The 17,397-nt window shown below is 43.7% G+C and overlaps 1 protein-coding gene across 1 annotated transcript in view; it reads left to right on the top strand.

The window, feature by feature from the left end:
• Positions 1–1,232: 1,232 nt before the first annotated feature.
• DCAF12 (DDB1 and CUL4 associated factor 12) overlaps positions 1,233–17,397 on the top strand; it is a 28,725-nt gene continuing 12,560 nt past the window's right edge. Inside the window, exons 1-4 of the mRNA XM_054178694.1 lie at positions 1,233–1,468; positions 2,232–2,486; positions 12,319–12,525; positions 14,127–14,187. Of these exons, the coding sequence (XP_054034669.1) occupies positions 1,391–1,468; positions 2,232–2,486; positions 12,319–12,525; positions 14,127–14,187 (601 nt within the window). The 5' untranslated portion in view covers positions 1,233–1,390. The remainder of the gene's footprint in view (positions 1,469–2,231; positions 2,487–12,318; positions 12,526–14,126; positions 14,188–17,397) is intronic.

The following is a 17,397-nucleotide window of genomic DNA, read 5'->3' as shown; positions in this document are numbered from 1 at the left end:
TCAGCATCTCTGGTAAGACCTCACTTGGAGTCCAGCTCTGGAGTCTTCAGCACAGGAAAAAAATGCAGACCTACTCAAGGGAGTCCAGAGGATGGCCACAAAAATTATAGCAGGCTGGAACATCTCTCCTATGGGAGGTTGAAAGACTCAGTGTTGTTCAGCCTGGAGTAAAGAAGGCTCTGGGAAGATTTTATTGCAGCCTTTCAGTATTTGAAGGGGGCTTATAAAAAAAGACAGGGATGGTCTCCCCTATGAGGAAAGGCTGGAGCTGGGTCTCTTTTTCTTGGAGGAGACTGCAGAGTGACCTAATTGGTATTTATAAATATGTAAAAGGTGAGTATCAGGAGGAGGGACCCAGGTTGTTCTCAGTGATGTCCAATTAGAGGACAAGGGGCAACAGATGCAATCTGGAGCATAGGAGGTTCCATGTGAACATGATATAAAATTTGTTCACTGTGAGGGTGACAGAACACTGGAAGAGGCTGCCCAGAGGGGTTGTTAGATGCTCTTTCTCTGAAAACCCACGAGGAGACGTTCCATTGTGACCTGTTCTACGTGACCTGCTCTGGCAGACAGGTTGAACTACATGATTTTTGAAGTCTCTTCCAACTCCTTACCATTCTGTGATTCTGTGATTTTATGAAGGCCTGTTGTGACAGGGAAAAGGGTATTTGTTTTAAAAGATGGTTGCCTAGAGAAATAGCAGAAGCCTCATTCCTGGTGACATTTAAGGCCAGGTTGGACAAGGTTCTGGGCAACCTGATCTAGTTGAAGATGTCCCTGCTTCCTGTGAGGGGATTGGAGTAGACAGTTTTGAAACGTCCTTTCCAACCCCAACTATTCTATGGTTCTATGAACACCTCACCATGGACACAACAAACAACGTGTGTTCTAATCCTGCAGTCACTCGGTGTAGCCGGGTCATAAAGCTAACCTGTCTGCTAGTCCCATGTTTCTCCTTCCAGTGACAAATTTCCTTTCCTCAAAAAACAAATAAAGGCGGAGAAGTCACAGCCCACGCCCCTCCCAGTGCTGACATTGAGGAGCCGGGAGGCTGCCAGACCGGCCTGGCCTGCCGCCTGGGGGCGCCGCACCGCCGCCATGGCAACCACAGAGGGGGCGGGCCAGCTGACTGCCAGGTTGCTAGGAAACGAGGCCCAGGGTTCGGGAGGAGGAGCTGCCGTAAAGCTGCGACGCTACTGTCGTAAAGAAAGGGGAAATGTCGTGACGCGCGGTCGGCCGAGCCTGCGCCGGAGAGAGTGACCGGGCCCAGCTTCCCGCAATTATATGCCCCGTCCCCCGGCGGCCCTATACCCCTTCTGCTCCATGTGGGGCTCGGGCCGGGCTCTCGGCCTCTCCTCCTCCTCCTCTTCCTCCTCCTCCTTCTACTATGTCCCGGAAAACAGTTAGCAGGAAGCGGAAGGCGGCGGCTGCCGCCGAGGGGCCCGAGGGGCTCGAAGGGGAGCAGGTAGGGAAAGAGGGCAGGAACAGATGTGTGGTAGGGCGTGGGAGGGAAACCCTTGTCCCTCTTATAGGGGCGGGATAATGAGCCAATGCGCGGGGGAGGAGGTGATCCTTGGTGGGGTTGCCGTGTCCTGGTGTCTGGTTGGGGCGGGGAAGGAGGGCAAGGGTCGTCATAGTGTCTGGGGAAGATATCACTGGTTGGGGAAGAGTAGTCCTCAGCCTAGTGGTGGGAGTTGGCTGAGTGTGATACACGAAGCATCTTCTCATTTCCCCAAGTCCATAAGCCCGGGCTGTTGGGGGCTGTCCCGTTCCCTCGCGCTCTGCCCAGAGCGTTGGCTTCAGCCGTTTGGCCCCCAACAGCCGGGCCACCGCCGGGCTGAGCCATGCAACGGGGCAACCCCAGGCCGAGCAGCGATGAGGTCGGTATCAGGAGGCCTTCTCGGCATAACTCCAAACCTGCGAGGCTCACAGTGCTGTCGGGACTGCCCTCTCTTTTGAAAGTCTTCGTTTTCTTTTTGTTTCTCTAAGCATCTGGCATCTTAGCGGTGCTGAACCGTTGAAGACTGTTTGAAAATCGTTGCGGTCTTACTTCTTTATTAAATAGTTACTTTTAATTTTATGTTACTTGAGGCTCTATCAGCATTTCCAAGTTAATCTTTGGAAGACTTTGGTATTTTTCTGGGAATACCTTTGAATTTGGAAGGGTTGTGACTTAAGTTTGTTCTAGTTCTTTACCTAACACCATCTCTAACTTTTATTTTCTACAGTATGGGTGGGATCACCATGTTCGCAAAAGGAAAAGACTGACCCCAGTGAAAAGGTCTATGGTGTACTACCTGAAAGGCAGAGAAATCAGGATGCAGAATGAGTCCAGCTATCGCCGTGTGTTGCATGGATATGCAGCCCAGCAGCTTCCCAACCTCCTGAAAGAGAGAGAGTTTCATCTTGGAACCCTTAATAAAGTGTTTGCCTCCCAGTGGCTGAACCACCGGCAAGTGGTGTGTGGGACAAAATGCAACACAGTAAGTGCTACCTCTCAGTTTCTCTTCCCCCTCTTAATTATTCAATGCCCCCTCCCCGAAATGATGCTTACTGTAATTGAAATATATGGACTGCCAAGGAAAATATTAGGAAGTAATTAGGAGCAGAGGCAAAATCTCACACAATTAATTTTGAATGAAACTAATGCTTAATGATGAGCCATTGTCGTCTGAAAATGTGACACTGTGCAGGTGGCTGCTAACATGAACAGGCCAGTGCCTGGATGCAGCATCTGTCTAATCTGCACAGAACAATTTACATACGTTTGTGGAAGGGAGAGCAGCAGTGGGATCAGATCTTTCTTCTTGTCCTGCAAATGGAAAGTTAATGAACAGTGCTATTAATTGCTAGATGGTTGCTTTCATGCCTGGCGGGATTATTCTTTGCTTGTTGAGTAATTTTTTCACTTTGTTTTCAGTGTTCCAATTACTTATTTGTTTGTGTAACTTTTTTTATATACAATCCTTTCAGACTCAAAGTGATTCTTTTTATTTGAAAACTAGGAAAGTAATAAAATAGTGTCATATGGCATTAATAAATGCAGGGGATGATGCTTCTTAGGTCATACTCTCTCTACCACAGTTAGTAGCCCAACTTTATTAGCTGAGGTTGCAATTTCACATATGATTGAATTAGTGCCAAACCCCCAAATTTATTCTTGGCAAGTTATTTTGTACCACAGAAATTAATCAAGTGTTGTAAGGAATGTATAGATCAGTCAAATCTTAAACTTCAGAGTCTCTCAGTTTGTATGACTGCTTCTTTGCCTGAAGATTTCTTTTTCCTTTACATTTTCTTGTACAATGATCTAACTTGCAAGGGGCAGTGGTTTTTGTGTTTGGGTTTTTTTTTTTATTTCAGATATTCTGGTATTCATTTTTGCACAGTGGGAGGCTTTCATGCAATTGATATTAAGAAGAGAAGCATAACTGTGTAGACAAAAGAGGCGTTTTAACAGGAATAAGTCTGAAAGAGAACCTTTCTGCCTTCTTTGTCTGTGTGTGTTCATCGTCTTGGTCTATTAGCAGCCAGCACTGTTCACACACAAACTTACAGGAGACAAACTCCTGCTGAAACAGAAGCTCTCAAAAATCTCGCTTACTCTAGCAAGATGACTGCATGTTTTATAGAGCTGTAATGGTTTTGCTGCATTCTGTAACTTCTGTAGTTCCAGTGCTGCTGCAGCAAAGATAAATGGGCAAGTGAGTTGTTCATGCAACCTTGCAGAAAATTGTATGGGAGCATACAGTCACAGAACTGAACGGGAATTCAGCCATGTTGTTGTTCCTACTTCACACGCTGCAACAAAGTCTGTACTTCTATAGCTAGACTCAGCATTTCAGATGGATCTCATGAAATATTAGGCAAAATACAGCAATGGCAAAAGATTTCACTTCAGTATTGTGGAAGGTTGTATCTGAATTATGAATGCTGTAATAGTTTTAGCTTGGTTGCTTTCTGTTCACTTTTGAACAAGTAGAGTGTTAAACTCTACCATCTTAATTATGAGCTTTTTCTCTCTGACTATGTGAGTTAATAAAGAATTCCTTTGTCAGTTCTCATACACTGAAGTTGTGACATTTAACTTGGGAGTAAATCTAAAACAACTTGGTTCACGCTAATGGGTTTTGCTGCATTGGAGTTGCATGTAATTAAAGTTAATGCAGCACAAAAATATAAACCATCACATGTATTTTAATCAAAGCTTGAATATGACACTGCAAGCTTTTAGCATTTAATTTGTAAATTGCCCTTAGCTGTGCTGTGCCAGAAGGATTCACTATTTTTAATAACAAAACAAAAATACACCAGTGTCATAGAGGAGTAGGTTTGCATTTAGTCACTTGACAGTACTAGTCACAACTAGCACAGAAGATAATATGGAGGTCTCTGTAAGTTGCTCGTTTTTGATGAAGACTGTAATATTTTGGTAACTTTTTTATCCTTACAAATATCCCTAGGTGTTGTTAGATACCTGAAATAGCTTTATTGTTCTCTGGTAGATCCTGGTGCTCTCAGTTGGCTGTATGTGAATCAAATATTTGAGTTTCTTAAAGGTGCATGTTTGTTTCATTTTGGTTTGTGGCTGGTGTTTTGTTTGTTTGTTTGTCTTCTGTTAGATTTAGATGTATGAAACCTGTAAAAGTGTTTTGTCTGAAAATTTAAACCTAGTCACCTGGGTTTTTCTGAGGCAGGATGTCTGCAAGGATGTCCTTGTTCTAGCATGCAGCAAACTTCCTAAAGTTTTTCAAATTCAAATGAATGAGCAGGCAAACCTCTGCCAGGTGCAGGCATTTAGTGTGTGTCATCACAGCATCTAAATTATCAAAGGCTAATACTGAGAAGTCCCAGAAGAAAGTACTGCCTGTAATGAGTGTCTTTTGTTCAAGCTTCTTGGAGGAACATTAAGAGTTAGGTAGGAGACAAGTTTGTGATAAATGAAAACCCTGAACATGAGGTTGTTGAAGTTTATTAGGTTTGGGTGTTTGGGGTTTTTTTTACTGTTTCAGGAAATCAATAAATGGCTTCTAAAAAACTATTCCTTCCAATAATCATTTTGCAGCTTCTTTTGTTCCAATAGTTCTGTCTGGGATGTAATTCTTTTGCTAACTGTGAAGTTAAGGATAGAAAAAATACAAGACCTGTAAATGATTGCCAAAATACAGGGAGTTTATTATCTTATTTTATTTTATTATTTATTTTTATTATTATTAATTTTATTTATTATTTATTATTATTATTTTCTAGTTGCTTGAGAATGTAATTGTCTCAAATCTAATTTATTTTTTCTTTTCTGATTGCCCCTGCCTCTTCCTTTCCAGGGAGGACTGATAAGTATGCTTGTATTTAAAAATTCCTTACTGAATGCTCTCTTCTGGTTTCTCAGGTGGCTTTTCCAAGTTAAGAATGAGTTCTTAATGAATGGCAGTTGATACATTTTCTCTTTGGTAGATTGACCTGTTGCTTTGGATGCCCTGCTGTAAATCACCTGCTTTTTGTGTCTGGGAGACTTTTCATTTGTTGAAGAGATTCCATGTCTGTTCTGTGCATCTCATACAGTTACAATTTAATCTTTTAGTTCTGGGGGTGTAGTGGTGAGAATGCAAAGCGCAGTTAATCTTTCATCCATCAGTGTGGACTCTCGATGGGGAAATTATTTCTACTTGCTTTGCAAGTTAAGTTATCTTCTGGCATAGCACATAAAATGAAGAATCAAGACTGATAATTTCTGATGCCAGGATGACCAAAACTGAGTGTAAATAAGTCTCTGATGCCTGCCATTGACACTTCCTATGCTTTTGTGGCTTGCGATTAAGTATCTGGGTGTTGCTTCTCATATCACATATTTGATTGACTGTCAGCTAGTCAACTGCATGTGATATCCATGTCTGTCCTCAGAGTCTGGTAATTTCCATGTCAGTTACGATGTGGGCAGTAGAGATGCCCTTTAGCAGGCAAAGTCTCTCACTTCTCCATCCTTTGCCATCTGTTGACATGTGTTAACTGTCTGCCAGCCTCCTGAAATAAAACACGAAGGGCAAGACACAAACTGACAAATGTGATTTTGGCAGTGAAAAAAAACCAGTAACATCAAAATGCATTCCCGTTAGCTGATGGTGCTTCAGAGCTGCACAGCAAGGTGGAGTGAGTGCCCGATTGCATGATCTTAGAATACATAGAATACATAGAATAAACCAGGTTGGAAGAGACCTTCAAGATCATCGCGTCCAACCCATCACCAATCCAACTCCGCCCAAGCAACTAACCCACAGCACCAAGCACCCTGTCAAGTCTTCTCCTAAAAACCTCCAGTGATGGCGACTCCACCACCTCCCCAGGCAGCCCATTCCAATGGGCAATCACTCTTTCTGTATAGAACTTTTTTCTAACATCCAGCCTGAATCTCCCCTGGCGCAGCCTGAGACTGTGTCCTCTTGTTCTGGTACTGCTTGCCTGGGAGAAGAGACCAACATCTGTCTGTCTACAACCTCCCTTCAGATAGTTGTAGAGAGTAATAAGGTCACCCCTGAGTCTCCTCTTCTCCAGGCTAAGCAACCCCAGCTCCCTCAGCCTCTCCTCGTAGGGCTTATGTTCCAAACCCCTCACCAACTTTGTTGCTCTTCTCTGGACTCGTTCCAGCAAGTCAACATCCTTCCTAAACTGAGGGGCCCAGAACTGGACACAGTACTCAAGGTGCGGCCTAACCAGTGCAGTGTACAGGGGCAGAATGACCTCCCTGCTCCTGCTGGCCACACTGTTCCTGATGCAGGCCAGGATGCCATTGGCCCTCTTAGCTGCCTGGGCACACTGCAGGCTCATGTTCAGTCTACCGTCGACCAGCACCCCCAGGTCCCTCTCAGCCTGACTGCTCTCCAGCCACTCTGACCCCAGCCTGTAGCTCTGCATGGGGTTGTTGTGGCCAATGTGCAGAACCCGGCACTTGGATGTGTTAAATCTCATGCCGTTGGACTCTGCCCAACTGCCCAGCCTGTCGAGGTCCCTCTGCAGAGCCTCTCTACCCTCCAGCAGATCAACTCCTGCCCCCAGCTTGGTGTCGTCAGCAAATTTACTGATGATGGACTCGATGCCCTCGTCCAGATCATCAATAAAGATGTTAAAGAGCATGGGGCCCAGCACTGATCCCTGGGGCACACCACTGGTGACTGGCTGCCAGCTGGATGTGGCACCATTCACTACCACTCTCTGGGCTCGGCCCTCCAGCCAGTTCCTAACCCATCGCAGTGTGGTCCCATCCAAGCCATGGGCTGACAGCTTGGCCAGGAGCTTGCTATGGGGAACGGTGTCAAAGGCCTTGCTGAGGTCCAGGTAGACTACATCCACAGGCCTCCCCACATCCACCAGGCGGGTCACCTGATCATAGAAGGAGATCAGGTTGGTCAGGCAGGACCTGCCCTTCCTAAACCCATGCTGGCTGGGCCTGATCCCTTGGCCATCCTCTAAGTGCTGTGTGATTGCACTCAGGATGACCTGCTCCATAATCTTTCCTGGTACTGAGGTCAGGCTGACAGGCCTGTAATTCCCTGGCTCATCCAACCGGCCCTTCTTGTGGATGGGTACCACGTTGGCCAGCTTCCAGTCAGCTGGGATCTCTCCAGTGAGCCAGGACTGATGAAAAATAATGGAGAGTGGTTTGGCCAGCTCATCTGCCAGCTCTCTCAGCACCCTAGGATGGATCCCATCTGGTCCCATGGACTTGTGGGGGTCCAAGCTGCTGAGGAGAGCTCCTATCACTTGCTCATGGAACAAAGGGAAACCATGCAGCTCCCTGGCTCCCTCTGCCAGTTCTGCAGGCCAGCTGTCTGGTAGACGTTCTTTCCAGGTAGTAAAAACTGAGGTAAAGAAGGTGTTAAGTACCTCTGCCTTTTCCTCATCCTGTGTTACAACATTTCCTTCTATGTTAACCAAGGAGTGGAGGTTGTCCCTGCCCTTCCTCTTGCTATTAATATATTTATAGAAGGACTTTTTGTTGTCCTTCACATCAGAGGCCAGTTTAAGTTCCAAATATGCTTTTGCCTCCCTAATTTTCCTCCTACATGCCCTAGCAACCTCTTTAAACATTCCATGGGTTGCCTCACCTTTCTTCCAAAGATGATACACCCTCTTTTTTTCCCTTAGTTCAATTAAAAGTTCATTACACAGCCAGGCTGGCCGTCTGCCCCGGCGGCTCCTCTTCCGGCACATTGGCACAGCCTGCTCCTGAGCCTTCATCAGCTCTTTCTTGAAGCAGGTCCAGCCCTCCTGGACCCCTTTATCTTGTATCTGGAAATGTGAATTCGGAATCCCCCAGCTTGCTGGCTGCTCCTACCTGTGCTCACTTCTCAGATGCTTTCTGGATTGTTTCCCTTTGAACCATTTCAAGGAGGATGTGTGAAGCAGTTACCTGCTTGTGTCACTCGTACTGCACAATCTGTGAGAAGGTTTTGTGCTAAGATTAGTGCATGTTCTGATCTCTGCCGGAAAGGAGGCATGCCAGTTTGATAGCTTAGTCTTGAGCAAGCCCATGCTTCTTTGGGGCTTAGCATATTTTAGTACGTCTGTATTGCCACAGAATGGAAGAACTTTATGCCAAGTGTTTTATGAACGTGGAAAAGAGAGATGTTTACAATCTAAATGAAAGGCAATACTGAGAACTTGGAAAAAATCAAGCTGTGCTATTCAGTGTGACCAGTCATGGTGTTTGTATAATGTGTCTGTAAGCATTGTCTTGCTTTTGCTGTTTTGTTAGCAAAAAGCATATTTGAGGGAGGACAATTATGTAGTTTTTCAGCTTGGCAGAGAGTGGGATTTTTGTGTCCAACTTCAGCTGTTCTGGAGTTTTCCTGTTGCTAAATGGGATGTTCCCACCTGTTTGCTCTTGCTGATGCACTCATGGGTGGGGGGCCAGCTTGCTGCTATATAGTCAGATAGGTTTGCTTGCAGAGCTAGTTTTCACTGAAGGCAGCTGATCTGGCAGCTTACCTGAGCATTAGTTAGTGACACAAAGTGGTGAGGTTGTTTGGGTGAGGAAGAAGCACATGTATTCTCTAAGACTAGCTTAAGACAATTGTGAAACCTCATTGTTATTGATTCTCACGTAGTGACTCATTTTTTAGCCAGCTAGTACGTTTATCTCGGGTGTCATTCAAATGTTTGTGTGAATTACAAGAATGTCCCTGTAATTTCTAAGAGCAATATGTGAAGAGCTGGGGCAGAGAGCGTATCACGATGAGCTCTTCTTGCATGGAGAATAAGGAATCTCTTTCATTCATGGTCTTTTAGCCTTGTAAATCTCCATCCATCTTGCTTCTGTAATACAAGCATGCTGTAGCTCGGGGCATCACCCTTTTTATTCCGATTGATTTTCACAATCAACTGAAAACCAGGGCTGCTTGTCCATCTGCTGTTCTGTGCGACGATAGCAGAGGAGGGCATGAGTGTCTACTCACTGCCTTGAAATGGCATTTCATAGGCCTTATTTTTAATTTGGCTGTGTGAAGTCAGTGCTTTCATTTACAGGTGCGTGGGAAGGGGACTTAGTGAATTGGTAGCTTTATTGTTCCCCCCCCTTAGACTATTGTCTCTGGAAGGCAGGTTAAAAAATGGAAGCATACTGGGAAAGAGTTCTGCTATCAGTACTGTATTTGAGAGGAATTTCTCTGTCTCTATCATCCAGTCTGTTTCCTGGTTAGAACAAGGTGGTCTTGCAGAGAACCTGAGAGCTGAGTCTGCTCTGTTTCTCACAGAGCAGTGCTTGGATTTGTGGCAAATGGCCAAAGCAATCCCAGTTTGCTTAATCCTAATGTGATTTGGCACACTAATGCCTGACGTGCACATGTTTTACTGGGGAAGAAATGAATTACATGCAAAGCTTAAAATCAAGCGACAGATATGCCCAGTTCATTGTTTGTGGGTTGGTGTGGGTTTACTGCATCCAGGAAAAGTTTTTGGGGCTGGTTTGGTGTTTGGTTGTTGGGTTGTGGTTTTTTTTTCTTCTGTGTAATGAGTAGCTAGAAAATGAGTTCTTGTTCCTGCTTGAGATAAAACAAAAAATACATGTGTAGTTCAGCTATCAGGACTTTGTCAAGACTGTTAAAGAGTCCAGGCTGATTTAGAGTTACTTGCAGATACACTTATTTTGAGAGTAATAAATTCCAATTTTATTGGAAGAAGCAGGCCAGTTTTTAATTCAGATTTATGTCATTGTATGCTGTGGTTTTGGCTGTTACTGTTCAAAAGTATGGAGATACTTTTGTACTTGATTTACTGTAGTGTTCCTAAAACTCTTAAATTGTGTTCTTAGCTGGGTGTTTATGTTGTTCCTTACCATTTCTCTTTTTGGCTTTAGAAATGTCTGTTTGGCTTCTCTTGACTTCAGTTTCCTGGGTCTACAGGAAAGATTTCTTGGGAATCTTGTGTAGCTTGTGAGTGTGAGTTTCTGTCTTCCTGTCCTGCCCCGAGTGGTGCAAGAGTCCTGGCATACACAGGCAGTGCTTGTTTATTTTATTCTGAGGCGGTGGTTGTTATTAAACTACCCACAGTGTGCTAGTTTTCATAACAAGCAAGGGGAAATTTTTTTGTTTAGAACTTAGCAGCTGAAACTGCAAAGCCAGTCTCTTCACTGTGTGCAGTTTCTTGCACTAAGAGGGGTGCTGTTCTTGCGATGGTAATACTGTGTAACTAGAGGAGGAAAGAGAGGAAATGAGAATGCAGTTCAAGGGCTGATGACGGGTTAGAGTGAGGTGCAAGCAGGTGAAAGCATGATATATGTCCTCTTGTTTCTGAGACTTAGTTTGGAAACTTCTTACAAGGAAACGATGTGGAGGTTGACAATCCAGGGCAGCAAGTGAGAATCTGATAAGTCAGCATTTTCAAGTTCTTTACTTTTTCAGCTCAATTAATTTAGAAGTTAGCTGAAGGAATTCAGCACTAGAGTAAGTATTAGCCTTGTATCACACAAGGATGTAACACACTGATGTTGGACTGGAGAATATGAAGGGGGTTTAATTTCAGTCCTCATAGCTGTTGAAGAGCATTTCAAAGTATGAAATCTCTTATAGCTGAAGCATGAGTTTCCTGAGTCTGTGGACATCCTGAAGTGTGGATGTGTTTTCCTAATTAGCATTTCTGGTGCCAGCTTTAGGACCTGCAGATGACACTTAAGAGCTTTCATCTTAGGTACTTAACTGTTGTGGTGGGGGTTTTTGTTTGGCTGGTTGGTTTTTAGCGTGTGTGTTTTTTTCTTTCAGTAGCTGAAGAAGACAGGGGGAGTTGGGTGTTTCTGCTGGAAGGAAGTACTGAGGAGGAAAAGAGGATATGCACTCATAGAGGAAAGACAAGAGAGGATAAGAGGAGAGGTCATTACTGGTCCTGATCCTCCAATGTAGGTGTTAATTTTCAGGGGAGTGCTTCGGGCAGAGGCATTGCTATCTGGAGCTTTTACCATCTGTCTCAGGTGGTGAACTATGTTGTAAGGCTTGGGATAAGTGAAGAGGGCCTTCCTCCTACTCAGGTGCCTGACCCCACACCTGTATTTGAAATGAAGACCTGCAAATGAAAATCCAGACCCTGAAGGAGCAGTCTTCTGTTTGTAGAAGCTTCAAGCCTGGAAGCATTCAAAGCCAGGTTGGATGGTGCCTTGAGCAACCTGGTCTGACAGGAGATGTCCCTGCCCAAGGCATGGGTTTTGATTGATCTTTAAGGTTCAACCAAAACAATTCTATATCTGAGTTTTCTACCAAGTCTTTATGTAGCTAGATAACTTTTGTAGGTGTTCATGCTGGCAGTGCTATGTTTAGTTACTAATCTCTGCATGTCACCAGAAAATAAACTCCAATTAGATGAATTTATAAATCGTCAGTTTGTCAAACCCAAGCTTTCATGGTAAGTATCTTGTCTGGCAGGCCAGAGACATGTGCTAAGCCCCTTGAGGTTTTTTTGGCTGTTTTGAGGTGGGTCTTTTTCTCACTGTGATATGGGGAAACTGGAAAACAAAGTTGTTCTGTCATGATACTGAACAGGAGAAAGAAGTTTAGATTCAAAAGTTTTGTGAAATGGGAAAGGTCCCATGAGGTGTTTCTCTCTCCTCTATTGCTACAAAACCCAAATGGGGTGATTGAAATAACATCCACTCTAATTAAGTTTGCTTGTTTATTTGTTTTAAGAGGAAATGTATGCATTCTTCAGCCATACTTTCAGCATTTACAGATTCCAGCTTGAATGTAAATTTGAAATAGGGGGCATAATTGATCATCTTTTTGTTCCAATCTGCTAGATGATGGCTTGCATCACCTGTTTGTTTGTTTTTTCCCCCAGTTGTTTGTAGTAGATATCCAGACTGGTCAAATCACCAAGATTCCTATTCTGAAAGATCGTGAACCTGGCATGGTGAACCAACAGGGATGTGGTATTCATGCCATTGAGCTCAATGCCTCAAGGACCCTTCTGGCCACAGGTGGAGACAACCCAAACAGTCTTGCAATTTATCGTCTGCCTACACTGGACCCTGTTTGTGTGGGAGATGTAAGTGCCAGTAATGGGGGAAAGTTTATTCTGGGACAAGAATTACTATTTTGAAGTGCCTAATGTCAGAGAAAGGTTAACAGGAGTGAATTTCTGAGAGCTTAGACACCTTAATCAGAAATGTGTTTCTTTTAACCAAAATCCTTTCAATATGAGTGAATACATAAATGTGAGATAGTTCTTGGCTTTCTGAGTCTGGTTTCTTCTTCCTCACCCTCATTCAGGCCTACTTCAGGTTACTTTTAGGCACTGAAAATGTATCAAAATCCTAAATGTGAAAGTCCAATGGTTGCAGTGACATCTGAAACTAGCTTTTGTGAAGAAGCTCTTTTGAGAAATTGGAAAGATAATACAAGTTGTTGAAGCAGGGAGACTTACTAATTATTTTTCTTAGAAGCTCTGCCAGTAGTTGAGTGATTAGCCTCTAGACATAAATAATGGTGTGGCCTTGGGCTGGCTAGAGCAGAGGCACAGCTCCAGACAGCAAAGGGGCTAAAATGATAAAGATTCATGCACTGAGAAGTTGGCCAGGACATTAACAAGAGACTGCAAGACTGCAATGCTGTTGGAAGATCAGAAAGTAACAGCATAGACCAAGAAGTGAAAGGGCTTTATCTATTTATTTCCCCCAAATGGAATTAAGATGTATTACTGTAACTTCATAGAGAGCATCTTTGGTTATGTGAACTGGGAGGGCTACCCCTTTGCATACGGCATCATTAATAAAGGCAATACTTTGCCTAATAGCCAACAGCTATTAGGTTTTGATTGATCTCCCTGTGTCATGGTTCAGATTTTCCCCCCTCTTCAGGGCAGCTTATATGTGTGTTATCCCAGAGGTGGAACCTAGCTTTGAGGATTAGTTCTAACCCAGTGCCTTAAGGCAGTTTGATACACTCTGCTACTCCTTATATTTCTGAAACATCGTGAGGTCTTTTGAAAACAGCCAGTCCTAGAGAGAAAAAAGGCTGAAATGAGTGTAGTGTGGTCCTGCAAACACTTCTATCATATCCTCTTTTTATTTGGGACTTCACAGAGATGTTAACTACAACAGCAGAGGTCAGGTCAGAGTTTCTGCAGTAGCAGGTAAGCAGCTGCAGAAAGGCTCAGCTCTGAAGATTTGTATGACTCGCTGTGTGTTTGCATGTTGCTGTGACTTTGCGCATTTTCACATAGAACTAGAATATTATAGTCTTTCCTATTTTCTTTTTTCCCATAGGTTTCACACCTGTTAAAACATTCTGAAAGTAAAAGTCTTGAAACGTTAATCTGTAGGTAATATGCTGTAAATACAGTATTTTGGTTACTTCTTGTAGTAGGGAGGTGCATTTGAGGAAATAGAAGTATGTAGCTACTTCACAGAAGTAAAGGGTGCTGCTTTCAAAATGGAAAATTAAGTCCTTAGAACTGATTATTTTTCTATCATCTAACTGCTCTCTTATTAATTATACACTTCAAAATGAATAAAGTTAAAATTGCTGTTAGGTTCTTATTCTGCTCCAGATGGACACTGGAATATTACCTCTATGTTTTTACTTGTCTATTTGAGAATGCTTGAGTATAATGGCCAGAAAAATATGTTTGTTTTTTTTGCCCTTTAGGATGGACATAAGGACTGGATATTTTCAATTGCATGGATCAGTGATACTATGGCTGTTTCAGGTGAAGTAAATGTTTGTTTTCTCTTGTTTTTCTTTCTCTTGGCCTCTCCAGGATTTTATATTGATGTAGAGCACTTGATAAGTCTCAGGGAATTACCTTTATCAGAGCATTCGAAAACACTTGTGTGGTGGGTTGAAGTTTGCTCCCCAACATCAGGGGAGATTCAGGCTGGATGTTAGAAAAAAGTTCTATACAGAAAGAGTGATTGCCCATTGGAATGGGCTGCCTGGGGAGGTGGTGGAGTCGCCATCACTGGAGGTTTTTAGGAGAAGACTTGACGGGGTGCTTGGTGCCGTGGGTTAGTTGCTTGGGCGGTGTTGGATTGGTTGATGGGTTGGACGCGATGATCTTGAAGGTCTCTTCCAATCTGGTTTATTCTATGTATTAACTTTGCCAGACCAACACAGTTAGAAGCAAATGAAGCTGTATTTACAAGCAAAAACTACACTCTACAATGGAATGCAATGAATATGTACAAAATACACAGCATTTACAATATTACAGTTAGCAAACAACAAGATATTCACAACTTTCTCAGGATGTCAGGAAGTGATAGGACTAGGGGGAATGGAATGAAGCTGGAGGTGGGGAGATTCAGGCAGTTGTCTCAGCACCCTAGGATGGCTCCTCTCTGGTCCCATGGACTTGTGAGTATCCAAGTGGCTAAGCAAGTCCTTATCTACTTCCTCATGGATTTCAGGGGGATTATACTTACTCCTTGACCCCATCTACCAGTTCAGGAGTCCATTTATCCTGAAGTCCTCCTGCCTTACTGTTGAAAATGGAGGCAAAGAAGGTATTTTGTTTCAGCTCATCTTATTATAGATATTTACCCAATGAATTTGTTTAGAATAGTATTTTGTTTTCCTTCTTACACCCAATAGTGATTTATTTATATTTTTCTACTTTTCTGCTCAAAATCTCTAATTAAAGGCAGAGCCTAAAGAAAAGGACTCTCAGGTGACTCAGGGCTCTTAGGGTTCTTGCACCATAGATTCCGCATGAATTCTTCTTTTGGGTGTGATGTTGTATCTGTACAACACTCTGAATTTAACCTCTCTCAGCTAAAGTTAGATTTCTTTGTGGAATACACTGAATTTCACCATTCTCTTGCATTACCTAGTAAGTGTGACCAGGACCATCAGCAGAAACCACCCCTAGGACAGGTTTGGCCTCTCCTGAGGGAGACAAATACCCAAACAGTTTTACCTAACAGATTCTTTTTTCTAACAGGAACTCTAACACCTTCTGTCTTTTGTAGAAAATCTGAGCATGCAGGTGCAGCTCAATTCACTGAACCTCTACTATTTACCAGCCAGGTGGCTTGTGCTAGATGTTTCTCCCAGTTTTTCAAAGATCCACCCCCCCATAGCTTTGAGAGTGGTCTTAAGCAAACCGTTGTAGCTTTCAGTCTTAGCTGGTGCATCGTAGGGGATGTGGAATATCCACTCAGTGCTGTGCTCTTTGGCCCAGTTTTTTACAAGGTTGTTTTTGAAATGAGTTCTGTTGTCTGACTCAATTCTCTCTGGAGTTTCATGTCTCCAAAGGATTTGTCTCTCCAGACCAAGAATGGTGTTACATGCAGTTGCATGTGGAACTGGATAAGTTTCCACCCATCCAGTGTTTGCCTCTACCATAGTAAGCACGTATTGCTTACCAGATCAAGAACCAAGTAGAGTGATGTAGTCAATCTGCCAGGCCTCAACCATACTTGTACTGGGACCATTGGTCATCATACCACAAGGGCTTAATTCACTATGCCTGCTTAATAGCAGCACAAATGTCATCACTGCTAGACTGGTCTCAGGCTGGCCAGGTCTGAGACTGCCCCCCCTCCTCCTGGCATCACACTTAGGCAGGCCTAAGAGGCCTTGAGATACTCCCCTAGTGTTACCTGATAGGGAGCATCTCCCACAGGAGCAAAGAGGGAAGAAAGAGGAGGAGAATGGTTCTTTAAACCTGTCTTGGTACAGTGTTTTATTTGTAGGGCATTAGTATATATTTGATTTTTGTAGTATTAGAGGAAATACTGTATTTCCAGTAGGTGTTGCCATGAGAGGGTTTCTAAACACAGGGAGCTACAGGAACGGATTCCACACAGGAAGTAAAACTTTAAGAGGGGTGTTGACTTATCAGTTAATACCTTTGTAATACAGTAGAGCAGTAGCAGTTTCATGAAATACTATGAAAGATTCATGAAAACTCAAGTTTATTTTGTCAAGCTGTCAGCACAGTTGTGTGTTTATGTATATGCATGTGTCCTGGTTTGAGGCCAGGTAGATCCTCTCTTTCCCCAAGAAAGGGGCAAAAGAATGACACTGACACAAATAGATGGCAAAAGTGATGGAAAGTTTAAATGGAAAGCAGTAAGTGTTTTACAGAAGCTACAAGCATAGTGACAAAAGAATCCCAAAGTCTCCCAACACTTCCCTTCTCCCCACCTGAGGGTATACCCAAAACCCACAGGGCTCTTTTTTTCTCCCCCCACTGCTAGGCTACTCTCAGCTGGCCAGGTCTGAGGCTGCCTTTGCCCTGCCTTTCTTCTCCTGGCATTAGACCTAGCCAGGCCTAAGAGGCCTTGAGATACTACCCCAGCGTTACCTGATAGCATCTCCCATGGGAGCACAGAGGGAAGAAAGAGGAAGAGAATGACTTACAGGGTGCAGGATACTATGGATGTGAAATACACTATTTCTGGTGTCCACCTACTGGGTTGGACACTCTCAACACCAGAGGTGTAATGTACATGGCAGTAATAGGAGGCACCCAGCCTAAACTGACTCTGCAGCAAATGGGAAACAAATTACAAACCAGATTTGGGGACCGGGTACAGGAACACCTGGATTGGGATTGAAGGCAGAGTCCTCCTTGCATGCTTGCCTTTGAGGAAAAGAGCTTGATCCTCACCATCCTGTAGCTTTACAGTGAACATGATGTGTCTGGAATGGAATCCCTTGTTTGTAAGTTTAGGGTCTCCTGTTCGTTCCTCTCTGCAGGAGTGACCTTTTACTTTCTGCCCCCCTGGTGTGGTACACAAGATTTAGCAGTGACGTTGGTCTGTGAAACAGTCCTTGGTACTAACTATAAACCTTGAGCCTTATCAATTCTAGAAGCAGACACTGTCTGTGAAAACACGCCGTTAACTTGAAGAGAACAGAAATGATTACAGAAGTCCAAGGGAAGGACACAGTACTCCAAGTGTGGCCTAAC

This window comes from Dryobates pubescens, chromosome Z, assembly GCF_014839835.1.
Source record: "Dryobates pubescens isolate bDryPub1 chromosome Z, bDryPub1.pri, whole genome shotgun sequence".
NCBI classification, from domain to species: Eukaryota; Metazoa; Chordata; class Aves; order Piciformes; family Picidae; genus Dryobates; species Dryobates pubescens.
The sequence above is the reverse complement of the archived record's forward strand: the minus strand, read 5'-3'. Positions and strand labels throughout refer to the sequence as shown.